We start from the raw sequence: 27533 nt of genomic DNA on the forward strand, positions 1-27533 counted from the left end.
GGTCCCTTCTGACCCAAACCGTTCTGTGATTTCAATAGTCAAAACTAGAAGAAGAAATCAAAGCATTTGCTGGGTGGGGGTAAATGATGTCTTCTCTTCCTCGTTGAAGTGAGTTTCTGTGTTGAAACTTGATTTCCTTGACTTCCTGCGGGTCGACTGATAAAGAGATGGGGATGTAAGTTTAAGCTTGTCTTTCTCAGTTGCTTTTATACACGGACACCACCGGAATGCTAGCTTGAAGCCTGAACGAAACCTGTAAGCATAAGAAAAGAAATTAAATGGCAAGATCTCTTTAACTGCACAGAGAACGAGCAAGTGTGTAATTCTACCTCTGAACGAGCATGGAGATAAAAGGTTTCTATTGAAATTGAAGCAGGAAATGGCACTGGGGAGCCTGAGGCTGGGCTTGCTTCACCGTTTGCTGGAGAACAGCCTGTTCTCAGTGCAGAGCAAGAGGGACATCTCTTGGCATGGCAGGGTTGTGCTCGTGCAGCCGTTTGCTCGTGGCCACGTGCTGATCATATGCCTGCTGTCTGCTTTTTATTTGGAGGCAGAAAATCTTAAGGTTTTGTTGTTAGTAGCATATAAATTCACTTCTCTGCCTGTTGAGCACAGCTGAAAATCACAGTGGCTTTGACCTCCAGAGGTTTCTGCCTTTACAGACAGATCTTCTGCGTGCACGCTACTCACCTCTGGTTAAGACAACAGTATATGATGGGGTTGTACATCGTTGAACTCATGGCAAGCAGAAAGATCGCCAGGTACACCTGCTGAATGTACTTCTGCTGGTAGATGTCTTCCTTGAAGCTCCCCAGGATGAAGTATATGTGATAGGGCAGCCAGCAGACGGCAAAAATGATCACAACTACCACCATGGTCTTCACAAACTGGAAGAAACACACAGTGTGTTATCCCTGGGCCTCTGTAGGGTTGTCTGGGCTTGCTGGGGAAATGGAAAATGCCACTGTTGTTTTGGGTCTGTTTTGCCCTCCTGAAGTGCTGTGTGTGGTATGTAGAGCTGGGCTGCTTGAGCAAACGAACTCCTGGTGATGGAAATGGGGAACAGGGAGGGGAGTGAGAACAAATGTTTTGCCGTGGGCTTCCTGCAGAGGAACTGTTTGCAGCCCCATCAGGGAGATTTAGTAGGGAAATGGGAGAACTGCTGTTACCCTGAATCTTCTCCACCCTGTCCAGAGTTTATCACTGTGGCATGTGGACTCACTGGGGACTGCTTTACTCTCTAAAAGTGGGCAGCCTGGCCCACTGACGTGAGCCTTTCCTCCTTGGAGCGTGGCTCGTGCATGTAAATCACCATTTTTTCATGCTTGTTGGCTTTACCCCCTTTACCCCCAGGCCAAAATTTGTCAACCTTTCATGTCCAATCCCACAAGATTTTGCATGAAATGCAAGCTCTTTATTGGAGCTGGGGGAAGAAGGGCTGGTGCATTTAGGGTAATTATTTTTAAGTTTCACCCTCTGACCTTTTTCTTGGCATTGACTTGATGTTCGTAGCGGACTCTATTAATGTGGTTGCCTGGAACTGCGCTGCTCCACAGAGTAATTCCTATGATGCTATATGCAACAAACATCACCATTAAAGGCAGTAAGTAAATCAACACGATTACTGCAATGTGATATCTGAAAAAGAAAAACAGGCACATTTGCATCGTCAGTATTTCCTTTGAAGGGGTCTGTCAGAAAATGGCTCCCATTAACTTCAACCCCAAAGCGTAAAGCAGCAGAAATTTTGCCTACAAACATCATTAGAGGGGCTTTTGTAAACAGCAAAAGCTCATCTCATCTCTCCCATGTTGTGATGATTAGTCCTTGGACTGGATTCACTGCTCTTTCAAGACAGAGTAATGCTATTTATCTTTTGTCAGAGGGTTACAGTCCACGGCCACCTGAACTTTGCTGTCCCGCTGCACTCAGGAAAGAGACTTCTAAGGCTTGTGGCTGTAAAAATGTGAACCTTTCAATCACATTTGCAAAAGGAATATTCCAAAAAACTACTTGACAAATGCAGTGGTACCAAAATCTTAATTCAGCAACGATCCGGGACTTCCAAATGTAGCTGGCTGCTAGCAGAGTGCATGAACTCAGCAGGGCAGGTAGGGAGGAAGGAGCATTGCCAGTTTATAGCACGTGCACAGTGAGTGACAGCCATTATTGTGTTTCTATTGCTGGCTGGTTTTATTTGTGAGCACATGCACAATTAAATCTTTTGTCACCAAAGGGCTACTTGGTTTCTGCTCCGGACGAAAGTGCTGCCATCTCCCTTGGCTGTACGTGAGCTTGAGCTCTGTTACCCCATGAGCTTCTGCTGGTTCCTCTGTGCTTGGGTTTGATTTTTTTAAGCAACCACCATTTATGGGGAGGGAACAACCTGCTCATTTCATTACAGCAGCTGTCCCATTAACATAAACAGTGTGAAAACTGGGATTAGGCAGGAGGGCTCTTGTGGTCACTGCCAGCAGTGTGTGCCAAAGGCTGGGCGCGTGTGTTTTTTCTCAATAGGACGACACTGTGTAGATACTCGTTGCATTAGCAACTGGGGTCGGCTGTATTGCAGAGCACTGTAGGAATCAGCATTGGGGCTCTCCACGTGGGACCCAGCCTTTCTGCAACGTTAAGGCCCACCGACAGACACTGAAAGGGGAGAGGTGATGGTTCGGAGTCAGGAAATAGCAGTGTAAAGCTGTGCTGGAAGTGGGAAGTCTACCCTGTCATGTGGGGGGGGCTGCATTTCATTGCTAGCCATTGCCCTGGAAAAGGCACTTAATAAAGTAAATAAGTATAGAAAAATACTCTGTTTTGAGATGTGGAGTGTTTGTTGTCAGCCTACTTTCCACCTCTCTTAATACTTCTTTTCCTCAGGATTTGGCCTGTCACAAGAGTGGCTGCATGTGGCTTTTTCTCCGTGCTCCGTATTGCAGGCGTTCATCCCGACAGAGCCATCAGTCACAATGATTTCTGGAGATCACTGCTTCCAACCTCCTTGCTAGGAAAGCTACTGAAACCTGCAAATCTGAGGCTGTTTGGGGGGTGAGCTAGTGAATGTGCGAGTTTTATTGTGCTCAGGAGCTGCTGCTCTTCAGCTGAGGATCCCAGAAAGAACCTGCCCCGTTATTTGCCATGTTCAGGACCAACTTTTCTGGGCCCACAGAGATAACAGGCAGCGATTTCATTGGTAATCTGCCAAAGCTTTGCTTCAGTCCTTCCCAAAGAATGGCTGTGGGAGAAATAAACCTAATGCTTTTCATCTGAATGAAATAGCATGCACCTTTGCAGGTGAGGGGTTATGTAGCATTTTCCAGCTTGCCTCATAAAAGAAGATAGGCGTGCTTCATCCCCAAATGCACACACAGTATTTTGTTTTCACTTTCAGGTGAGAACAGAGCCTTTACCAAAAGGCTTCTTGGTTTTAAGGTGATTTCCTACTGCCCCTCCTTCTCAGTTGATGGGATCCTGGCGTACTTTGTTCCTAAGCACGTAGGACGGGGGTACCACCAAGGAGCCCTCGGAGGTATGTGACCCAGCAGGGCTGGGATGTGAACCTGCTTTTACTCTTTGCTGTTTTTTGGGACTGGGAAAAACTGACAGCCAGGGGCTGAACGTGCCGTGGATCAGCCAAGTTTACATGGAGTTCCTGGAACTTGGCACTTATTAGTGTGAAAACCAGTTAGTTGGGTAATAACTAACCGTAGGAGGCGCCCAGCTGTCTGCCAGAGGTGCTGAGGGGAAAAGCATCCATGGTGCATGTAGCTGGGGAAAGGCATTCACAACGAAGAATAGATGTGGGGAGATTAGCACTTGGTTTTGGTTTGAAGAATTGTTTCCATTTTGTTAATCAATTTGTTCCTTTTCCTCCGTTCTTCCATTACTGCTTTGTATAAATGTTTTGCCTGATAGATTTCTCAAGCTGCTCTGTGTATCATGTACTTTGAATAATGATTAATCACAGCAGATCCCCTAAATGCAGGGTATGGCTTGTTTCATCTGTCTGAACAATCTTGCTTTAAAGCAGGAGGAAATTGCTATGAGGGCTAGGAGCTCTCGGGAGTGCAGATGTGTGTCTAGATAAGTAGATCTATAAAACCTTAAGATGATTGAAACACGCTCCTCTCTTTTTTTTTTCACAGACAGCAGCATGATTTTTAGCTAACTATGTGGCTTCTCAGCATTAAAAATACCCAGCTCCTTTTTGCCTGATGGAGGGGGAGAATCCAAAATCTTTAAAACCAGGATTTATTGCTTGTTTAAAGACTTTATGCTCTAGTTTCTCTTAAATCCACCAAGCCCTGTATCTAGGCTTTCTAGATCTTATGGCCAGTTTTCAAAGCAGGGGAGGATGGGGTATCACCCTTCTTCACCCTGAGCATGACAACGTGGTAGTTTTTTCCACAGCTGCATTAAACTGAGCTTTGGTGGGCTGCCCCAAACCCATATTCCCCAGCTGCGTGGTTCCCCTAAAAACCTCCCCCTCCCTCTACCCTCTCTCCCAGTACTGTCTGTAGCCAACAGTTTGGTCACGACATTAATTTCATAGTTAACTTTTGCAGGAATCGTGAGTTTTCTTGTTTCTCTTACGTGAGCTGGTGCTTCGATCCGACGTCATCTGGCCAGACGACGATGCACTTCGTCGTTCCATTGTCTGTCAAGATCTCAGCATAGAAGCACTGTGGGAAGGCAAGCCCAAATGCCACCAGCCAAATTATTCCTATGATGACTCTGGTGTTTCCAGCAGAAAGCCTGGGCTTGAAGGGATGGATTATAGCCACATACCTGCAAGAAAAATGGGTAATGCTTTTATGGTTCCATTGGCAAACTGTACAACAAATACAGCAAGTGTAAAAACTCACCAGCTGATATGGTGGGATTTATTTGTAGAGCTATTCTGTCAGGTTCCAGGAGCTAAGCCCCTTCTGAAGAGAATAATTGCAAGTCTTAAGGTAGGATAGATTGATCTCATCTGGATGGATACTTCTGGTGCAAGGAGGAAGCAATCATTTATACTGTCTGCATATGGTCCTTTGCAAGTATTCCCCTTACTTTGATAATTTCTTTTTTTATAATTACTTTTTAAAATGCTTTGTACATTTGGTCTGAAATTTGGTGCTGTGAACTCTGTGTTAGTTTGGAGATATGCACTGTTTAACACCATGCCCTTCTTCCTTCCTCAAGAAAATGACCTAAATGTGCTGGTCCCGCTAATTATCTCAATCTTGTTTTGCACCCCATGTTATGACAACAGCAGATTGAAGTCTTGAGTATCCTTTTCTATGGAATTTTTCCCCCTGATTTTTAGCAGTGGAAAGCTCCTGTGCCATCCGCCTCTGCCTGTAAATGCTGGAGCACTTGTGCTTGTGATTTAAGGGAAAGGCTGACCCTTTCTTCCTGCACCTGCTCAGAGCCCTCATGGCACATCTGACTGTTAGATTACTTGCAAGCCCAGGGCGCTGTCTGGTTTTATGTTCCCTCTGTAGAAACGCAGGGTATCGTAACAAGTCCTTAATCAATTATGCATTTCTTGTCATGCTTTCCCTTCTCCTTGTCATGGTTGTTTACAAAGGCAAAACAGAGTGGAAAATGCCAATTGCCTCCTGGTTTTTACAGCGAAAATGTGACAAATTCTGTGCTGTCTCCCGGCCAAGCTGTTTGGAGAGAACTCTGCTCAGGCCTTGCTGCAGGACAGAGGGTGACTGCACGGACAGGCAGCACAGTAAGTAAGCCAGAGCTGCACAGCAGCAGAGCCTTATTTAGCTATGAAATGTTCATGTCACCTTGCTTTCCTTAGCTCATCCTCATTATACAGTGCTCAAACCTGCTCAGGGAGGAATCAAGTGGCAAATGTTCTCCCGAATATTTGCCCAGGGAAGTGGCCAAACCCATGCACTGCAGCTCTCGGTGACCAGCAAGCCCCAGGTATAAATGCTACCACTGGTGAGATTTGCTGAAGTCTCCTCACTCTTCTTGCTGTGCAGAAGAGCTGCCTTTGTCCCCTGCTTTGTGCCCCCTCCAAGTGATACCCCAAGATGCTGGCACCCTTTCTGTGGTCCTTGTCCCGCATGGACGAAATACGCTGAGCTCCTACCACTCTTGCAAACCTCCCAAAGAGGGCCTAGGAGATTTTGTTATCTGCAGTGTGAAACTTGAGCTGATAATACCTCTCTGCCTGGAGTGTTGCGTGCAGTGGAAACAGCTGCTCCAGCACGCAGCAGCCCCAAATGAGGAAGCAGAGTAGTCCTAAACGTGATGATGAGCAGTTGTGACAGAGCCTTGTCCACAGCAGACAAAGATGCCTAATAGATCGATCGCCTCTTGTCCTCCTGCCTTACAATAAACAGGTTCAAAAGACGTTTTATTAAACTTAAACAACTGAGCCGAAGAGGACACAAGTTCTCATAACAATAAATGGAAGCTGCAAGTTTCCATGAGACAGTGTCAGGATCTATTTTAAGGTTAAGCAAGAATGGCTAAATATGGTTCGCAGGGAGATGCCAAGTTTTCTTTCTGATCCTTGTCATGCAACTAAAGAGATTTTGGCTTTATAGAAACTTTTACCAAGTGTCCCCAAGGAAAATGGGAGCTGGGAGACATGGGGACAGGCTGAAAATGATTTTTTTTTTTTAATATTCCTTGGCAGACCACACGTATAAAACAGCTGTTATCAACAACCCTTGATTAAAAGCCAGGAACAGCAAAAGAGTATTTGAGTCTCAAACTGAGCTGCTGTCACCTCTAAAGAGGGATCTGCTTTCATCTGGACAACTGTGGGGTGATCAGCACATCGCTCATCTCCCCGGGCTTGCTAGCAATCCTCACAGTGCCTACAGGAGCCACTGCTCTGCTCTTTGGAAGCTGCGTGGCCATGTCCCTGCTTCGGGTGCAAGTTTCAGTGGGCGGTGCAGGGCAAAGCTTTCTTACGCCAGCTAGGTTTGTTTATCTCGTTTGATTTGTCTATCGCTTGCTTCCTCGGCTGGGTGTGCCAGGGTGAACCAAGCCGCCCGCAGGGGCGGGAGTTGCAGAAGTGATCCCGATGACTCACGGAGCAAGGTTTGCAGATGGCTCCAGAGGGATGTTGGCTCCCTTCCTGGGGGAGCTGGAAGAGCCCTGTGCAGATACGCACGCTTGATAAGAAGCAGAAGAAAGCTGAAGGAAACTGCAAAGCCAACGCGAGGGCTTGATTTCTGGCTGACTGGGGGAAGACCTTTGCTATGGGGTTGCAGTAGGGGCATAGGACGGAAAAGACACAGATGTTCCTTCCCAGAGTTGGGCAAACAGAGGAAGAAATGGAAGGAAGGAAGGCAGGCAGAGAGTATCAAAGGGAGCATAATCTCCCTTATTTCTTTCATGTCACGGCCTGTAAGGCAGGAAATTCCCATGGACTTTTGACCACTTTCTAGTAAAAAGAAAAACAGCATCGTGCTACTCAACAGTGAGGTGGAAGCACATTTGGAGTGCCCAAATTTAAGCTCAAGTAAAAGAGACTTGGTGGATGTAAGAGAGTATTACAAAAATACCAAATTACCTCAGAAGTCAAAGTCTCTGTAATTACTTTCCTCCCTCTTGGAACTGGTCACTCTTGTGAACTGGTGAAACCGACTGCCATTTCTGATCCACTTCCCAGTATTTCTGGTGGTTTGCCACTGCACTGGACTCGCAAGTGGGGTTGTGGATTATGATGCTTTCAGCATCCCACAACACATTCATATTGCTCCAGCTCCATCCCAATGATGGGTCCTTCTCGTGGTTTTAAAAAAAAAAGCTTGCATGATGATGGGTAAACATTTTATGACCAGGAACGTGGGAACAATAAAATTTCAAACACTTGTACTTGTTACAGACTCAGGAATGGCTCAGACTGGAGATAAGACAAGAGAGCCTAACTTTCTTCCCATTAATAGTGTGTAACCTCATAGCCTATTTGTCTAGCACTCTTCCCACTTTGCTGATAAGGCACCTGCCATGGTAGGTGGGGGCCAATTGCACAAAGTATTGCAATAACGTTTTCTAACTTAGAGCAGACTTCTCAGATCTTTATCTTCCCCAATCGCCTCTTACCTCTCGGCGGCCACGGCTGTCATGGAGTAAATGCTCACAAACATTGCGGTGATGGGGAACCAGTTCTGAAACCTGCAGAACTCCTTGCCAAAATACCAGACGTTGTGACTGGCGTAAATAAAATTGAAGATGGTGTTGAAAGTGGACATCAGCAAATCCGAAAGAGCCAAATTAACGATAAAGTAGTTGGTGGCAGTCCTCATCCTCCTGTGCGCAAGGATGATCCAGATGACAGTGATGTTGCCAACGATGGAGGTGATAACGATGAAGGAGTAGGTGATAGCCCACAGAGCGATTTGCCAGCCCGGCTGGGTAAACTGGGTTACTGCCGTCTGGTTGTCGCTGTCCTCGAGGGAGTCAGCCTGCAAAATGTTGCTCGTGTTTGAAATGGGAAATGTGCTCATGGTTTTTCTTCGGCTAAGCAGAAGATAAAATTGGCTGGTGTCTGCTCATTTTCCTGCGGTAAGTGCTGGTGTTACGAATCCCCATGCGTATGACTTAAGTGCTGTTAAAAAGGCACCGGGATGCGATGTCTCATGTCCTCTCCTCCTGTTTTCCAAGTGAGGCGATGCAGTTCCAGGAGGAAGTGATTGATAGCAAGGGCCTCCAACTTGCCTGGCATTTAACCTGTGCCTGAAGAACAAACCCAAGAGATTAACTCTTCCCACTTGAGGTCCTTTTTCCTTTAAAAAGACCAAAAAAAAAAAAAAAGAAAGGGGGGTGTTTTCCAGGTCAGTGACAGGCAGTCTCTTCCTTTACCTTATTTTTAGGGCCAAGAAAATATAATAGAAGTATCAAGCCATAAGTAACTTCGATCCAATGGAAATCCCTTTTTGACGCAGTGGTTTTCCACGGCGTCAGGTATCCGACCCCTCTGCAGTGGCACCGAGGCAGGAGCTGTTCTGGGATGGATTTGCTGTGGGGTTTAAGGGCACTTTGAAAGGAGGTGGAGTCTCTTGCAGGCAAAAGCTAAACAACCAATTTGACATCGAATGAAACGCAGTAAAGTGGTGCTTAAAACTCGTTTCCGCCCTCTGTTTATTTGGAAGTCATCTCTGAAATGGACATGCTGCTGTATCAGCGTTTGTAGGCTTAAATGCAAAGGTAGCTGCTTCGCTGGGCTTACCGGTCCTGCTGTCCATGGGTTTCCAGGACCCTTCCTGACTTCATGGGTGTTCTTGGAGCAAAAAAGAAACAAACTACATTCGGCATGATTTGAGCAAAGGGCTCTTGCTCTCTGCAAGTGTTTGTACACTTACCAGCGCTTTTGATACATTTCATTTAATGGGGACCTTCCAATATCCAATATAATGCGACTCAACCAGCCCTGTTTAGTAGATTTGTTATGATTTGATTTATGTCAGTCAGAGCAGCTTGTCCTGTGGGTGCCTGAAGGATTGCCAGTGAATATTGCCTGGAGAGAGGCATTCGTTACAGTAAACCTGAACAGTGACTTGTAATAAGGCTTCAGGGGGAAGCTGGCACCCAGGATCTCATCTGGAGCTCCAGAAACCCACCTTCAGCTGCTGTCTAGCACAAAGGGACCTCAGCTCCCACCCCTGTGATGCTGAGGGGCTGAGCAAGGGATGTGGGAACCAAGGCTCAATTCCCCCTGGGATCCCTGCACCCCTTTTCCCAACGTGTGGTGCAGAAAAATGTGTGTGAGGAGCCCATGTTTGGTGCACCTGGAAGGGGAGCCCCCAGTCCCACCTCTGCTCGAAGCACAGCTCTCCTGCTCGCTGGCAGCTTTGGAACAAGCTACGTAAACAGATGCAACACATCGAGGTTGAGATTTTAAAGAGTACTTGGCACTGGCTCGTGTGTGCTCTGCTAGAAGCTAAAAGCATTTCAGGTATTAAAACCTGCTTTCAGGATTCAACTCGTTCCCTTACCCAGAAACTGCAAAAATGTACAAAAATGTCACTTCCTGAGCATGGCCTGTCCCAGGCCCTTCCCCTGACCTCGTTCAACAGCTTATGAGTCTTTCACTTTCTGTGTACAGTGCAGGAAGGCTTTTCATCTGTTTTGCAATATGAATTCAGTAGCTAATTGTGTTCACATTTTTTTTTACTTCAGCTCACTCAAATCTCTTCAAATTTCACAGAGAATATGAGCAAAAGCCTCCATGTGTTTAGCTGAGAGGGTAGCTAAAGTAATTCATCAGCCTTTGTTACAGAAAGCACAATATTAGCAAGCATTCCCCCCCAAAATTACTGATGTTTTGAAGGTGAAACCAAAATCCCTGTGGGCTGACCATGAATTTGAAGGTGCTCAGGGTGCCTGCACTTCCTCGGAGTCACCCCGGCCTTTTTCTGAACTCTGTATATCTGATCTGTTACTTGGGTGTTCGTTTGAGAGCAGCCACCCTTGGGTCAACATTTCATCATACAAGTTACTGGGGACTCGCTTTCACTTCTACACACCCACACCTTTTATTTGGTTGCTGGTCGTGCATCGATGAGGTTATTGTCCTGGAGCCTGGCCAGCTATGAAGCATGGTCTGTTCACCTCTTGACTTACACACTGCAGCAATTTTTACAAAGGCAGAGTCCAAATTCTTCAGGAAAGTCATGCTTGCCTGTGACTACAAACAAAATCTGCTTCTGTAATGGTTTTTGGAGATACACCAGGGAAAGGGACTATCTGAAGGCATGCTTTTGGGTTTGGATGGCTTTATTGTTGTTTTTGCCATGGGCAAGATAGCTGGAGGCCAAACATTGCTCTGCTGAGTCACTGGTGCCAGGTCCAGGCAAACGGCGAGAGATGCAAACAAGAGATGTGGGCCTGGAAGGTCAGTGAAGGGTGAATAAGGTACATTTGGTCTGGTGGAAAAATAATAGAAAATAAGAGGTGGTAGAGGCTTTAATCATATTGCACGTTGGACTCAGCTTTGGGAGGAAGGACTTTTGTCCAGGGAACAGCTCTGAGACCAGGACATGAGGACCACAGGCGCGGGGCGGGATGGAGCTGGACAGCAGCTGTAGCAGCCAGATGTGAGCTGGAAGAAAGCAGCAGAAAGGCTGCTGGTAGCCCTGAAATGCTCAGGGCCCTCCTGCCACTCCCTGGCACAGGGCTCGCTGTGGTTCACTTACCTTTCCTGCAGATCTCCAACGTCCTGGGTCAAGCTCTCTGCAGACCATTGCTTTTTGAAGACCTGCGGGACCTACCGTGCCTTGTGTGTGCTTGCAATGACTCGGTGGCCTTGAAGGAGAGGGAGGAGATGTGGAAGATACTCTGGCTCTTACTGTGAGATGAACAAAAGGGCCACCAGAGCAGGACTCGGGAGCAGGTGTTGTAACACTCAGCCTGCCTCCGTGCTGTTGGCGATGACAGGGTCTTGCCTGGAAAACTGCAGCTCTCGGCTTCGTCAGGCTCGGGGGGAACCTGCAGGCAAGGAGGACCCCCAGCACTGCAGGCAATTTGGAACATCTCACTTGAACCTCCACTTACTGCCAAACTGTTGTGTCCAGAAATCTTGTCATTTTGTTGTTTAGACAAAGCCTGGGATTTAGATAAAAGAGGATTATTCTGCTATTTTCATACACTTTCATAACAGAAACCTGCTTTGACATATTGGCTCAGCACGGAGTGAAAACAACGGGACAATGGATGTTCCTTTCAAACGGCTTCCCCATCCAGCCCCTCGTGCTCTGAAACTTTATTTGCAGAAACTGGAGCACGAAAGGTAAGGTAAGGTGGCAGGAAAGTCAAACTACAGCTATTGACTGAGTTAAACAAGGGAATTGTGTAAGTGGCAGGGATATATTCGGATGGGTGCGATGCCCACGAGATACAAGGGACGGGTGGTCAATGATTTACAAAGTGACACTACATGTGATGAGATTTCCTGACTGCGTGCAGTTGGTAGGTGTCAGGGACATTTGCAAATTTGTACGAAGGTTGAAGTTGTTGATATTTTAGAAGATAAATACTCAAAAGTATTGTATTATGTGTTATTGACAGAAACTAAACAGGTGCTGAGCTATTTTGCTGCTGGCAGGGACCTGGGCTGGATTATTTGTTTCCTAAAGGGAAAAAGTTCAGCACTGCATGCAAAAGCAATGGCACTTCTCATAACAGAATGACCCCCAGGAAGGATTTTTAGGCTTTAAAAATAAGTTTATTTTTTAACAACTGCTGATTTATTGTATGTACCTAAGAAAATGATGTGTGCCTGGCCACTTACCCAGCTTTATGTACACGGTCTTCTTGCTAAATAACTTCAGGACAAAAGTGGCCGCAGTTCATCTGCTGTGACACCAGGCACCGATTTTTCAATGCCATTTGACAGGACACACCAACTGACTGGGGCAGTTGTCTGCTGCTGCTGAATGAGGCATTTCTCCTGAGGAAAGCAGCCCTTTGTGGGACGGGAAGCGGCTGCTCAGTCCCGTGCACGCGAGGGACTTGTGTGCTTCACCGCCACTGCCTGATCGCCAGCGCTGACCCCCTCGGGTCAGCAGGATGTGGATGGACCATGACCGTGAGCGATACCCCTGCGAACTGTGGGGTTTGTGGGTGTCATCTGTGCACGACGAGCAGTCACAGGTAGTGAAAAGTATAGGTTCTGCTGCTCCTTACCTGGGGCACACGTAACCGCAGCATCGCCGTGGCAGCTTTTCTGCATCCCCTGCTTGTCAGCCAGTGATGAGGGGCTGCTGATGTTGTTTTTTCACGACGTTAACAACATACGGTTGTGTTTTCACTGCCCCCAAGCAAGCCTGGCCCTGCAGCACACGCAGCCCTGGCGGCTCCCCAAAGCCCCGGCGGTGGCAAACGGAGCGCGAACGCTGACAGCAGCAGTCCGGAGGCATCGCTGGACGTCCCCACGGCCGTGTTTTTCTCTGCGCTGTCTGAAGGCCCCTGCCGGGGGGGGGAAACCAGAGGAAAACCAGCCGGCGAGCGCTCTGGGGACGCCTCCTTGTGCTCGCGACGCTTTTATTTTCTCCTTTGCCCTTGGAGGTTCACGCAGCTCGTCCCACGCCCACGCTCCCCGCGTCCCCGGGGGCGGAAGCGGCAGCGGGGCCGCTCCCTGCCAGGCTGGGAAGGGAAGGGAAGGGAAAAGAGGAGACGGGAAGGGAAGGGCGGCAGTGACAGGTGCTGCGAGGATGGCGACGGGGGACGCGGAGCAAGCACGCTACTGCCAGCGGCTGTCCTACCTCTGCCTCAAGTTCACCCTCATCGCCTACTCCACCGCCTTCTGGGTGAGCCGGGGGTACCGGGGAACCGGTGTCAGGCGTGTTGCTGCTACTTCCCTGTGTGAGATGGAGGAGTAAAGCCTCTGCCCTCATCTGGCAGCGTAAAGGGGCGATTCCTCCCCCGAGCTTTGGGGGAACGATGCTGCGAAGCTCATGCAGGTTGTCAGGTGAAGCCCGTGCGTTTTCTCTTAAAGTGGCTTTTTGGGGCTCCGGGCTGTGTCGGTGCACCAGACGCTCAGACAGGTTTCTTTTTGTCTCCGCCTTGTAGATTAAAGACGTAGGAGGGTGGTTTCAGATTCACCGGGTGCCTCTTTAAGGCTGCAAGCTGAGGAATGAATGAAAATCCAAAAGCCAGGTGCTTCGGGCGTAGCTCAGGCTCCTGGGGGATCCTGGATGCCTTCTGGTGTTTTTGTCTCTTGTAACAAACAAGCAAACAAAAGGAACCCCCTTATTTTCGACTCTGGAGGCTTCCTGCATTACTCAGTTATTGTGTGGGTGCAATTTTGGGGGAAGGAAGGCAGATTTGTTGTGCTGGTTTCAAACCCGGCTTTGCAGGCTCCCCACGAAGGAAGGTGCGCGCTGCCTGCTCCGTCCCGCCCTTCGGCCCCGGGGCTGCTGCTGACGGGATGCAAAAATCCCTCTGCTAGCGCAAAAAGGACACCGCTGTCACGTTTTGCCGAGCGGCTGCCTGGAACAAAGCCCCTTTCAAGCAGCGCGAGGAGGATTTCATTTACTGCTCATGGTCGTTTGCTCCGGATTTTCTACGCCCAGGTCCCCATTTGCAACCGAATGCTTCCATTTCCCCGGCATGGTGGCTGCTGGCGTTCCCTAAAATCACGGGGGTCTGAAGCAGGTCAGTGTGACAATGTCGGATGGCTGATTTTGGTACGGGCCCATTGCTGCCCTGCCTGCCGTTGTCACCTGGGTGCCTGCCTGTGTCACCTGGAGCCTGTTGACAACCTGGGTGTTACCCCTGTGCTCTCCCGGCACGGGGCAGGAACCCAATTTATGCCAGCAGCATCCAGCCTTTTAAACAGAGGTGCTCTTGCTGGGGGGCAGGTGAGTTAATGCTGTAAAGATGGGGTTAAAACCGGCAGCTAGGAAATAAATGCTTTTCTTTCCTCTTGGGAAAGCAACTTCCGTGCCTGGGAAAGCCCCTGGTATTTGCAGGGGGCTGGATGCTCACTGGCCGTGAGTCAAGGCCAGTTGCTTTTTCCTGTGGACGCAGCCTGAGCTGCCGCATTCAGGGCTGTTGGGAAGGATGCAGGATGTAAACAGGCAGTGTGTTCGTGGCCACCGATGTAAAAGTTGTGTTTCCACCTCTGGTCACCGGAAGGGAGAGCACTCTGAGTGAGGCAGCGCCGGTGGGGTGAAATTCCCACCGAGTTAGCACAGCGGTGTGGTAAAGGGTGAAAAGATTTTTATTTAATACTTTAAAAGCCACAACATTATAAAAGCATAAATCTTATGCAAGGAATGAGGATTTTAATTGTGTAATTAGGTGTTTTTTTCCCCCAGTAATAGTTTTTAGCTGAGTCTTGTACTTGTCAGCTGGTGCTTTTACCCAGAGGTTAACAGCGATGCTGATGAATGCAGCTTGAAGCCTTCCTGCTCTCTGCAGGTCACGTTTTGCAGAACTTATTTCAGAATCGCTTGAGGCAGCTGTATTACACCGAGTTTTTGGGTTTCTCTCCTGGTGAAGCGCCGACATCTACACGCCGAGCAGCCCTGCAGAGCTTGGCGGGGAGCAGAGGAGTGATGGGAAGGAAGCTCCTGTTAGCCCTTGTGGCTCGTGAGATACCTTTAATCCTGTGATTTTTCTAGGATGTGACATTGTCCACCTCGAGCCTTAGGACAGCAGCAAATGGGACTGAGAGAAGGAAATGGGGAATTTGGGGTGGATTTTTTTTTTTTTTCCAAGCTGGTTGCAGAAAACAACAGGCAGGACTGAAGGTTTTGTACACTTAATGTGCTAGAGGTGGTCTTGGAGGGTGTCTGGGCAAAAGCAGATGGCGGGAGTGAAGATACACGTACATAAACATCTCTGGCTCTGTATAAAGCTCTTGACGTGTGAGTGCATCTTGTATTCCTACTCACAGATGATCACAGATCATCTTTAGTCGGAATATTTTGATTAGAAAACTACAGCTAAGAAATAGATATTTCCATAGAAAGCGCCAGCCTTGGAACAACCCACTTCTGAAAGTCAGATAATTTCCGTCCAGTTTTTGTGCCTGTTATTCCATGCCCATTGCTTTTGGTTTGAGGTTTAGAAGTAATGACTGCAGGTAGTCGGCTTGTTGCTGAGGCCTTAGTGTTTGTTTGTGGGCTTGTCTGTACGTTGTGTTCCCTGCTGCTTGCCTAGCAGGTAAAGGTGGTCTGGACATAAGGGTATTGGGGTTTTACTTTCATGTAGAAAAAATAGTAGTAATATTAGAGTTTTAATCAAACACCTGCGCCGGTCTCTGGTTTTAGCAGAGTTTTTTGTTGTCCCAAAGGTCTGCGGAATTGAATTAATTTCAGTTTCTCCATGCGTTGCTGTTGGGTGCCTGCATTTCAGCAGAGCACTACCAACGTGGTGTTTCGGTGTGAAGCAAAGGGACTTGGCAAGTTTTAAATTCTGTAATTATTTTTGTATGCTTCTGAGACTCTTCCTCAACTGATATTTCTACATTTAAAGATTTCAAGACAAGTTGTTTATATTGTTTTCTGCTTGAATAATATTTTGTAATTTATTACTCAGTCATTCCAGTTTTTTAAAGATTCTAGCTAACACTGCAAAGTGACCGTGTAGTAATGTAATACCCGATTAAGTTTTACAGCAGAAAAGGTCAAATCCTATAAAGGGTAAATGTGTGTACCTGCTGTTTGTCCGCTGTGTTTTCCCTTCTGTCATCCGTAATCTTACAGCTTCTAAATTTGTCAGAGGAGGAGTTGCTTTGAATTTGGCTGTGTCAAATTTTAAGTTGCTTTTTAACTACTCCCATACACCTATTTTTATAGGTGAAAACCCTTTTGAGATTTTTTTTTAAATGACAATTTGGTGGCATTCCTCACATAGTGCCCTTTGGGTTTATTCTTCTGTAGAAAATCAAGTATTTCCAGTAAGTTATTTATTTAAAAACACTTAATAAAGAAAAAATATTTCAACTGTTGGGCTCATGATCTTGCAGCTGAGCAACTTGTGTGTCTGCCTAGAGCTGGGGCTGAGATTTTCTGCATCGTATCGAAAAGCCTTGTGTAATTACCGACTGTCTGTATGCGGGAAGCAGGCTCGCGGAGCTTGCGGCGAAGTCATGGCAGAAGAGGTGACTGTTATTTATCTGATTGCCAAAATGATGGATTTGATGCTTAGGGCTTTGTGGGATATCCCCAAGGATTTGCCTGACTCTTTGAGTTGAAGTTTTTCCACTGCAGTGTGGATTGAGTACTGTGGACTTGTTTTTTTTTTTTTTTTTCCCCCCAAATTCAGCATCATTTAAATCAACTTGCAGCATGCTGTGGGATTAATACCAAATGATTTTGACTTAGCCATAATTATTTTATTGAAATACCTTTAACTTGCTACACGCAATGCATGGCTTCTTGCTTCGCTTGCCAGCTCTGTCCGGTAGTTGCTCAGGAAGGTGACCTCATCCCAAACATGCCGTTTTTCCCTTTATTTGGGCCCGTTTCCCGTGATGGCAGGAGGAATGGGGATGCAGGATACACCTGGCCGTGTTTAGTAACCCTAAATACACCAGGAGCTGGGCTGGGTAGCAAAAAAAGGGACTTATGAGCTGTTGGTTGCAGACTGGCTAGGAATTATGACATTTTAGGGGCATGTGTATCTATCTGCATACACAGGCAGGGGAAGAGAGACACGCAAAGGAGGAGAATTAATGCCATGGCATTTGGTAGTGTGAGTAATAGATGTGATGTCAGATGAGTAATAAATTGCATTTTAAACACATTGAAGCATACGTAACTGCTTGAATTCCAGAACGTTAAAATGTTATTAAATACATTTTTTTTGGAAATGAACAAATCCTGGGTTCTGCTAACCCAACTTTTTTCTGCTTTAGACTTTGAGTTTTTTTTTTTTATTATTATTCAAACTTCTGATTTAAGTGTTTCACAGGTTATAATTAATTCTGAAGTGAGTAGTCACAAGTTCGTGTGTACTCGTAAAATGTCATATCTATGTTTATTGGGAAAAGCTTAACATCTGTATTCTGGTTTTTTTTCTCTTCCAGGTGATCGGAGCCCTTGTCCTTGCAGTTGGGATTTATGCAGAAGTTGAAAGACAAAAGTACAAAACTCTGGAAAGTGCGTTTCTAGCCCCAGCAATTATTTTAATACTTCTGGGCGTTATAATGTTCTTTGTATCTTTAGTGGGCGTAGTGGCTTCTTTAAGAGACAATTTATGCCTTCTTCAAGCGGTAAGTGGTGCTTTTTTGTTTGTTTTTCTTCATAATATTAAGAGCTTATTGCTTTTCCTTTTAGTGCCACATGAATTTAAACCTGTAACCCTATCTATGCTGCACTGAAAAATATTCTAATTTTGTTTGGTCCTCTGGCTGTTGCCCGTAGATGTCTTGTGATCCAAAGAACCTCGTGTAGGAAGCGGTTTTCACTACTGCATGGGTCCCCCATCACCACTTTGAGACACCGATGAATAATAGCATCCAAAGCAGACAAAAGTTCGGAAGATTGGGGAATCATAGCTTTGTGATAGCCTGCTCCTAGGGCGTGTTTTATTTCATAGGTGGGCTTTGATTCCTCTTGATGATTAATTCGCTGTCTTTAAAATATATCCAGTTGTGACTTTGTTGAAAGTGGAGTGAAGTCAAGGCAGGAGGTGTCTGCGTAGGGGAACCAGGACGAGTGCTGGAGGTAAAATAGTAAACGGCAGAGGAAGGATTAAGAGATTAAACATCACCTAAACCACGGAGCCAGAGCTGTCAGGGGTGCTGTCTGTGCACAGAAGGGGACTGCAGGCTTGCAGCAGCTGGGGAGGGAGACCAAGAAGTCTGCAAGGCTGATGGGGGCTGACGAGAGGAAGAGGAGGGCATCCCAGCACTGAGATGTCTTGCAACAGTGCTATAAAAATATCTTCTTTGTAATCCTTTTGGTGGTAAAACCCAGATTGTCTGTAATCAGCTGCTTTGGATGGAAGTAGCAAGCCTGCTCTTTTAAGAAAGCTGCTGTTAGACATACAGAAAGTGAGATAAAAATGTGAAAAGATGTTTGGTGTTTAAAAGCAGGTCTAGGATGATGCTAGCTTGTTCCAGGAGTTTGCTACTGGTAGCACCCTGTCTGAAAATGCTGCAAACTGAATCAGGGAGAAGCAGCATGTCATCTGGCCAGATGGGGTCAGAGCCTGCCTCTGAGAAAAGCAGGTTTGGGACTGTCAAGGGCTTTATGGAAAACAAGCAGGAGTGTGAGTTATTATCGGTCCCCGTGGATGTTGTGCAAACTCACCTGTTGACATAGCCTTTGACGTTAGCCTGGTACCGCGGCACCTGCTCTGTTTCTGGTCTGGTAATGCCATAAGTACATGTCCTGCTGCGGAGGAATTGTGTCTGGGAGGAATTAGTGCTGCCACTCAGCCAAAAAGTCCATGGAGTCTGGCTGCAACTTCCCTCTGTGAACGCAGGGAGTTTCTTAAAGCCATGAAGCTGTGAGCCTGTATGGTGTGCGGACGGGGAAGGCTCAAAGCGCAGAGGTTAGTTGCGGTCGCTGGTGGTTCTTCCAAAAGCTTCTCCTTTCAACCCAGAGGAAGCCACCAGAGAGAGAAGCTGCAGGGCCGATGTGGATCAGATGGCTGAGGTCTGGCTGCCCTCGGCTGGGGTGTGAAGGGGGGGAAGGTGGAGAAATGGGACTTGTTAGAGAACTGTGTGGCACCGCAGGACCTCCCTTGGGCTCAGACAGGGGTCTGTCCTGAGGGAGAAGTGAAACGGACACAGCTCTGATCTCCAGTGCCTCGAAAGAGTAAATTTCTGAAGAAATGCTAAATACATGGTATGCTACCTAGGCCAAAGCAAGAGGTAATTGTGAATTCTGGAATTATGCTGAAACCTGGCTGAGGGGCATTGTGCTGTCATCCCCAAAGGGAAAGAGAAATGGCTGAGAGTCTGTCCTGAGCTGGGAGCGATTTCCTCAATTCTCAGCCTAGTTTTGTTTCCTCATCTGATGCAGAGAGCATTTTCTGTTCGTGTTGTGGTGAAAAGTCTGGTAGGGCACTTAAACAAACGAGGTCCCTGATGTCTGTTTCTCATTCTGATTCCATATTTAGCAGAAAAAACCAACAAGATATCCATCTGTCCAGTAAATTCATGACGCCAATTCCAGGTATCGATGGGCCAGGCATTAAACCAGCACGCTGGGGTGGAGCGAGCACTGCAGAGACAAGTCCTGCAGCTGCCCAGGGTTTTGCAACAGGGAGGACTGCAGCAGAAGTCATCCGGCTTCGTTAAAGAGCTCATTAGTGAGCAGAACAGCAGGGGCACCGGTGGTATTGCTGTGTGTCCATCTAAATTATACTGAATGGGAATAACCTCATCCTCCTGAGAGTAACCAGGCTGTAAGAGTGTTGAAGATTATTTTCAGATCAGAGGTCGTAATACTTCTTTCCCGGTGAATTTTGCTGTTAGGAAGTGGACCTAAATTCACATAACAGATCTTTTATACCTAGAGAATCCTCTGGATGGGAAAAACATTTCAAGTACTGGCACATTTCAGTTATTTGATGGTGTTGCTATGGATTTCTTGGTATTTTTTCATATTCAAGTGTTGGATGTACTTTGATAAGTAGCCACAGATACCTATGTTGTGGCTGTGTGCCAATGTATATGGGAATATGTATGTATGTATGTGGTTTTACACACTGTCCTGGCTTCAGAGGACACACGTAAATAAATAGCTAGCTGACACCATTTTTCTTACTATGGAGCACAGCAAGTGTTCACGTCGCAGGCTCTGCAGTCAAGTTGCTGGCTTCACTTCTGGAATGATACACTGAAATGTACCAAGGCCAGAATTTGGCTTTGATTTAATACTGGCAAATTAATATAAAATGGTTTGGATTATCTTAAAACACTGCTTTACTCAAAAAATGAAAACAGCTAGGTGCTATCTTTGTTGGAAGTGTCAAAACCTAATGTTCTGTGTATTTTGTAGCAGTTCAGGTATATACTTCGCTATGAACCAGGCTGCTCTTATAGGGAGAAGTGTCTTGGCATGATAAATGCATCTATTGGTTTGAATTGCATTCAGAGCAGTAAAATAATGTTTGCCAGTTGGGAAAAAAATACAGAATCACTCAAGTGAAGAAAAAAGTCTTTCTTGTGACATAAGCAATTTTTATAAGAACAACAACAAATTCTATATTTCTTTAAAGACATCTTGTTTTCAGAAAGCCAGGTATGCTGGTGATTGAATGCTATAGACTTTAAGGGGAGTAATTGAAAGAGTAATTGTGATTTGTTCTGCTTAAGATCTCACTTGCTGTTGTTTTCCTGCAGTTCATGTACATCCTTGGTCTCTGTTTGCTGATTGAGCTGACGGGTGGAGTTGTGGCATTGATCTTCAGAAACCAGGTGAGCAGCATGAACGGAGACTTTACTTGCCAGTGTTGGCACTCCGTGAAGTTCTGGCTTTGCTACCGAGCCCATACAAGGTACTACATTTGTCACCTGAGCACTAGCTGATGGGAGCCTGAAGGCAAGTCCAGGCTTCTCAGGGCCTGTCAGGTTAGGGAAGGGTGGAACTGGTCATCAGTTCTGGAAATTAGTTCCAGATTAAAGAATTTGGAGAAAATCTGTTAACTTAATCTGTTAACTAACTACAGGCAAAACGACTTTCCAGCTTTTAATGTATTACAGCATGCTTTCTTCTAGTTTTCCTTCTGTGTCTCAGATTGCTCTTTCAGGGAGTTTCCAGCTGGATTTGGAGACTAAGTTATTTTTTACTGGCCAAAATGCTTTACCTTGCATAAGGGACACCTCTTCCCTGCCCACGTCCATGAGCAACATAACTCAATTCTGTAGGAGACCACACCGCTTACAAGCTTACTATAACCGTATATATATATATATATATATATAAACCTTTATTTTTCTAATGGAAAGCAGCAGACTACTTTTCTGTTAGAAGGGTTTTAAAGCATCAATGTGCTCACCTTGGCCTGGTACAAGGAGTTCTTGTGAGTAGTGGTGGGAGCACCCGGCTCATCTGAACGGAGCAGATCAGCCTCAACAGTGTAGGAGGGGGCGTCACGGGACACAGAGAATTCGGTTGTCAGAAAATTAAGTAAATACCAACTGTGGTATTTCTGAGAGGGTGAGGGAGAATAGCTATTGACTTCCACACACAGACAGAGTATTGTTGGTTTTCTGCGCGTTAAGCGGTTTCCTGGCGCGATTATTGGCTGTCTGAGCAGGGCAGCTATGTGCAGGGGATAGGGTTTTTTGTTTGGTTTATGAGGTTAATGGACAAGTTGGGGTTAGGATGGGGAGGAGAAGGAAGTATTTAATAAATGCTTACACTAAGAGCCTCCATTTAAATACTGATTGTTTTACATGTCCCATTGTCTTTTTCCATTTCTTTCTCTATTTCCTTCTCAGATCTGGGACAGTCTATTTCTTTTCTTTGAGTCATGCTTATTCTAAGAAATATCTTTCAGCGGCTTGTATTTACAAGGAAAGCATTGTTGGTATTTGTGTGCTTGTGTGCAGCTTGCCCGTCTGCCACACTGCACAAGCACTGTTTGAATGTGTTACAAATGGGTTTCATAGGGCCCTGCTTGTCCTTTTTTCTTCATGTACATTTGGTACCCTTGTTTATTTCAGCTGTCATTTGGACTAAAAACTATTGTGTAATGTCGATGTTTCTGCCCCTTACAACTAAAGCAGTAGTTGCAGTGCTGTGATGCAGATGTATAATTTATTTAGAGCTGAGCTGGCTGTTCACTGCTCCTCCTGAGCCTGATGGGAGGACAAAGTGTGTCCTAAGATGGCGAGTCTAAATGGGATGGTAATTAAAGGTGGCACATAAGTAGCTGATGTTTGCTGTTGTTCATTCTTTGATAGTTAGGATAGTCCTGCAAAATACCTTGTTAGTTGTAATTGCTGAGGTGATAACCTTATTTTAAAATTTAAATAAAAATAAAAAGGCTGTCCTTTTCTGCTTGTCAGGTGCACTTGGGACTTAAACCTGTTCTTTAATCTTCAGCATTTCTAACTGATGAATCTTGTTTTACTTTTGCCTTCTAGACAATCAAATTTTTGAACGATAATATTAGAAGAGGAATTGAGAATTACTACGATGATTTGGACTTCAAGAACATCATGGATTCAGTTCAGAAACAGGTTTGCTTGTTTTTTGTTTTTTTTTTTTCCTGGGACTAACCCAGTTCCAAGCAGTGCCAAGATGTGCTGGGTCCTCAGCAACAGCGTTAAGTTTTTCCAGTGATGTTGTAATCAAATTCATATTGACAAGGTCTTGTGTGTCATCTGTTACGGCGTGGCTGTGGGCAGGGCTCCTCCAGCGTCCCAGCTGGCATCCGAAGCTCCCTAAATCACTGCAAGAAGGGAGGGCAAAGCACAGCTCTCCTCGTGGTAGGTGTGACTGGTGATCGAGGCCAGATGCTGCAAATGTTTAAGCTTATATGGACCCCACGGCCAGATTTGGACAAACTCAGCTTAAATTCCACTGAAGTTCTTGTTTTTAGTGCTTCTGATGACTGGTCTAAGACATTCAACAACATCTAGTTAACGGGAAGCACTGGATAAGAAGAAATTGGGTGGCAGTTAAGCTGTTCTAACCTGGTCAATTGTATTTTCACTCAAGGGCACATAGAAAGCTCTTTAATAAGATGGTTATTCAAATGAAATCCCCATGGAAGCATATATACCTGTAATTAAAAATCAGAAGTTGTGCTGGGCACAGCTGAGCATTACTTAATGGCACTTGCAGTTGACTCATAGCCTTTTTTTTTCACACTGCTGTGTTGAAATGTTTATTGGCTTACTGAAGAGTTCTGACCTACAGTTTGGAGGCTATAGAAGAAGCAGAAAATGTTCAGAAATGTGCTTACAGAGCCCATGTGATGCCAGTGACCATGCCAAATAAAAAAAATAAAATACAAAAAGTTAACATAGTAAATGGTATGTATGTTTTATGACATCGTTATGGAAATGGCAGCCTGCTTCAAAAACCAAAGTTAGCACAGAAAGTCAGTCAAAAACAAATCATCCCGAGGAAATTTTGTCATAATACTTCATAATGCTTTAAAGTTTCCATGCACTGCCCAAAATTTTATATATATGCAGTGAATATAAATGTTAGTGATTAAATAAACTGCTGCTGTTTACTTTATTTTTTAAAGGAAAGGAACATTTCTATTAAGCTGGTGTAAACTTACAGTATTTTTTTGCCAGCTCTCAGTTCTACTAACTAAATTATACCTGAAATATTTTGGTGATCTTTTTTAATGCCTTATATCAACACTGTTGTCTTTTACAGACATTTAGAAATGTCAAAATCCTTAAAAATTTGAAGGACTGCATTACAGCTGTAGATGAGCTGAAGTGAATGTAAAAACATTTTTCAATGATGTCCAGACCTGAAAAGAAAGTTTTTCAACCTGGAAAAGGTTGGAGGTGGAACTTAGCACCAGGTGCTTTCCTCTGACACCTTGTGTAATAGCTTGATGAGTGACAGAGGAATGCTACGTATGTCCTGAATTCTTTTCACTTGTGTTTCTTTGGTGCAGGAGCAATATTTGTGCTGTTTAGGAGCGAGAGCCTCCGGCATCTTGCACCCTCCCTGCACTCATGGCTGGTGTAAAGTAGTGGTCAGCACTTGGAGATGCACTTGAATTGATTGCCCATGCTGAGTTACGCTGGCCTCGGCCAAGCCACTTTCACAAATTTTAGATACCAATTTGGTCTCTTTCTGCCCTTTTTGTTTGTCCTGAACATGAAAGCATTCTTTTGGATGTGATTTTATACAAGATACATTATTAAACAACTTTTCTCCTTGGGACCAGACTCCTTTTTCACTTTTCACCAATCCCTGTAGCTTGGCTGATTCTGAAAACATTCAGGAGGTTTAAAGGTTTGTTGCTTCATCTGATCAGAAATATATTTTTCCTTTCTTACATATTTTATTTGCATATATAACCACACTTCGTTAATACATCTACGTATGCCTTTCTGATGGAAAAACAGAATTGCTAGGTAGCTGCCGTGTTCTTTGTTGCTCTTAAAACTGTTTTCTTTCTTTCTTTTTTTTTTTTTTTCTCCTCCAGTTATTAGAAGAGCTGCTGTTAAGATCTGACTCCTTTCCTTTGTCTTTTGTGTCATTTTTCCAGTTTAAGTGTTGCGGTGGGGAGGACTACAGAGACTGGTCAAAAAACGTGTACCACAGCTGTGGGGCACCAGGACCGCTGGCCTGTGGAGTGCCTTACACGTGCTGTGTCAGAAACAAGGTGAGCCTGGGGGCAGCATCCTCTGACCTGGTGGCTTGGCTGGACCAGGGCTACGTAAAATAGCTGGTCAGCCCTGCCTGGCAGGGCATCACAAGCAGGGATTAGGCTGGAGTTTCCGTCTCCCTGGGGGCCAGCAGTTGGCAGTGAGGAGAGGTGTCACCCGAATGTGCCCTCTGCTGGCGTCGGCACGTCTCGGAGAAGCAAATCCATGTCTCCTTTTCACGTGGAACACCTGGCAGCTTGTCTCCTGTACCCGTTTTGACGGAGAGCTAGTGATAGATAGCCCGCCGCTGCCTGTTAGGCGCAGTCTTTTCATTGTCAAGCATGGGTGTTTAATTAAAAAAAAGAAAGAAAAATGCAATAGTGATCTCAGTAATCTGGCTGGGTATTGCTGAGAAATGTATATAGCATGAAGGTGTTTATCACATAAGCTTACACGTTCCTGTGGGTCAGAAGGAGTCTGTTTAAATATGCGCTGAGCTTTGATTTATTCTCAGAAACCAAAGCTAAACAGTTATGTTTTAAGTCTCAGGTGTTTGAGAAATGGTGTATCTGAAAATAATACACACTGATCCACAACTGCGTGGAGCTGGCAGGAGAGCTCAGGATTTTGCCCTCAGTTGATGGTAAGGGAAGACAGAAATGACCAGTAAAGAGCAATCTGGCTTTTTAGTGGTGATTCAGCTACAGGGCTTGCTTTTCTGAATCTCACATCTCTCAAATGAAGCCTTGTTTTAAACGCTTTGTTAATTCATGTGTGTAGAAATGCAGCAGTACCATGAGGGTAAGTGCCGTAACAAACAGTGGCTCTTGCTGCAGCATGGAAGTTACCTTTGGAATTATTAGGTCCCATCTGTGGTATGTTTGTGTTCCTTATTTTATGTACATCGATGGATTTTGTAACAGAGTGAGTAGCTGGGAGTTGTCTGCAAACTGTTAAGCTCAGTGAAGTTAATTGAGAGGCACGGAGAAGTCCCCGAACCACACAGAAATTTCTTGTTTAAGGGTAGACTTCAGCAAGACACTGCAATGTGCTAGGGCTCGTAGCTTTGCTGCACCTGGAAGCAGGACCATGGAGCCATTGGTGTGCCGTGCCATGGTCAGAGAGATGTAAGCAGCATGGGTGTGTATCGGGAAGGGTGACATTAACACCACGGCTGTATGGCCAGCTGCCTTAAAAAAAAAAAAAAAAAAAAAAAAAGAAAAGATGATGCATAAATCTTATATGTTTGACAAACACTTCCAAATACAGTCTGGTTTCTGTCCTGGAAAACTACAGATATGGTTTGTAATTACTCATTTGCTTCATAGTCATGGAAAACTCCTGTTAATGTAGGAGGGTTGGATTCTGATCCTTTTTAAAAGCCTTGTGCAAGACGAGCCAGGCTCTGATCACGCTTATGCTTGGGGGCAATCTGAAGGATTTATTATCAAATCAAAGTCTTTAATAAAGACTTACACAAGTGTAGCTGAGATAAAAATGAGTCCCCAGAAGCATACAAACTTCTGTTTCTAGTGCATTCATCTCCATTGCGCACAGTTTCTTGGGCCACGATGTCTCGCTAGCAAGCCTCATGTTTAAAATTCAGTGATGCAATGAAGTTCTTTGTTGTCAAATATTTTGCTAATGGCCTGCGTGTTTATGTTAGGCTCAAGTGTTGTGAGAATGGGAAGTCTCTGGCAGCAAACACGGCAATACGGCGATGCCCCCGGTACTGCCGACCTTGGCTTCCACAGCTGGCCCGTGGAATTCACGAATGGCTCCTCGCTGTGCCTTCAGGACACACCTGGGACATAGGCAGGGGTTTTCTTGAGGTGTGCCCTGACCCTTGTTTGCCTGCCAGTTGCATGTTCAAGGGAAAGCCTGGCTTTTTGGGTTCTTAAAAAACAAAACAAAAAAAAAAAAAACAAAACAAAAAAAAACACACAAAACTTGTCTACATCTTGTCTTAATTTTGTGGGGGAGTATTGCCGTAAAGTAGAGTTGGCTTTGCCTTATTCTCATTTACTTATTCTCATTTTTGGCTTTGTTTCATACCAATGGGCTTTAAATTAGTTGATTTGCAAGTCCAGGACAGTATTCTCCTGTTAGCCTTGGCAGGCTGTTTAGGCTTCGGGACCCAAGTAAAATATTAAAAGGCTACAGAAAATGGTTTGGTAATCTGCGACAAATGCAAACATTCAGACTTTGGTCTCGTAAAATGTTCACAGAATGTTTGTAGTATCAGACGTTATTTGGGTCCAGGGCATTTCCAAGTTTAAACTTGTCATCGTGACGGAATGATGGCCTTAATCCCTGTCTTTCTTAATATGGTGTCTGAAGTTATTAAAGCCCTACAATTAAAATTGGCTCTTCGTTCTGTGGAAACAGCGATAGCTTGCAGGTCTGTCCTAGCTAGCTTTGGTTTCTGACACCACACTTCTTGCTGGATGGATAGGGTTCAGACACCTCGTGAGATGCCAGCAATACTGATTTCTTCAAAACCATGTAGGGCTCCAAGTCTGACCCTGGGGGCACTGGGAGAAACTCTTGGTCCTCCCCCAGGGAGCATTTTCTTCCTTTTCCCCCTGGCTGATTTTGGCACAGATTATCACCCGCCCCACCACGCTCACCTCGCGGGATGGCCTCAGAGCTGCAGCACAGCCCGGGGTGGTTGGGACCTTCGGGTTTTTGCTTTGCTGTACTTATATTGGTTGTTTTCTTCTCAGACAGACATTGTCAACACCATGTGCGGATACAAAACAATTGACAAAGAGGTAAGGTAACCCATATCCACCACGGGACGGTAAAGGTGCTT

At 45.5% G+C, this 27533-nt stretch overlaps 2 protein-coding genes and 1 long non-coding RNA gene across 6 annotated transcripts in view; 2 read left to right on the plus strand and 1 right to left on the minus strand.

Annotated features, from left to right (window-relative positions):
* On the minus strand, positions 1 to 12776 carry TACR2 (tachykinin receptor 2). Of its 4 annotated transcripts, XM_040563406.1 has the most exons (7): positions 12646 to 12776; positions 11157 to 11565; positions 8065 to 11062; positions 4591 to 4785; positions 1482 to 1638; positions 691 to 887; positions 1 to 253 (listed from the first exon to the last, which is right to left on the minus strand). In XM_040563406.1, the coding sequence occupies exons 3-7, from the start codon at positions 8466 to 8468 to the stop codon at positions 58 to 60; spliced, it is 1149 nt and encodes a 382-aa protein (XP_040419340.1). In that variant the 5' UTR covers positions 8469 to 11062; positions 11157 to 11565; positions 12646 to 12776; the 3' UTR covers positions 1 to 57. The 4 variants fall into 4 exon arrangements, with proteins under 4 accessions (XP_040419340.1, XP_040419342.1, XP_040419339.1 ...); XM_040563408.1 differs by lacking the exon at positions 12646 to 12776 and having other exon boundaries at positions 8065 to 9241; positions 11157 to 12371; XM_040563405.1 differs by lacking the exon at positions 12646 to 12776 and having other exon boundaries at positions 11157 to 12371.
* Positions 3063 to 5130, plus strand: LOC121072995. Its single transcript, XR_005821458.1, has 3 exons — positions 3063 to 3291; positions 3389 to 3526; positions 4563 to 5130. It is a non-coding gene; the product is annotated as an uncharacterized LOC121072995 (long non-coding RNA).
* TSPAN15 (tetraspanin 15) overlaps positions 12577 to 27533 on the plus strand; it is a 17844-nt gene continuing 2887 nt past the window's right edge. The window contains exons 1-6 of the mRNA XM_040563404.1: positions 12577 to 13268; positions 17498 to 17683; positions 20768 to 20842; positions 22517 to 22612; positions 24619 to 24735; positions 27445 to 27492. Of these exons, the coding sequence (XP_040419338.1) occupies positions 12726 to 13268; positions 17498 to 17683; positions 20768 to 20842; positions 22517 to 22612; positions 24619 to 24735; positions 27445 to 27492 (1065 nt within the window). The 5' untranslated portion in view covers positions 12577 to 12725. The remainder of the gene's footprint in view (positions 13269 to 17497; positions 17684 to 20767; positions 20843 to 22516; positions 22613 to 24618; positions 24736 to 27444; positions 27493 to 27533) is intronic.

The sequence above is a fragment of the Cygnus olor genome, chromosome 7, assembly GCF_009769625.2.
Source record: "Cygnus olor isolate bCygOlo1 chromosome 7, bCygOlo1.pri.v2, whole genome shotgun sequence".
In the NCBI taxonomy this organism is placed as follows: Eukaryota; Metazoa; Chordata; class Aves; order Anseriformes; family Anatidae; genus Cygnus; species Cygnus olor.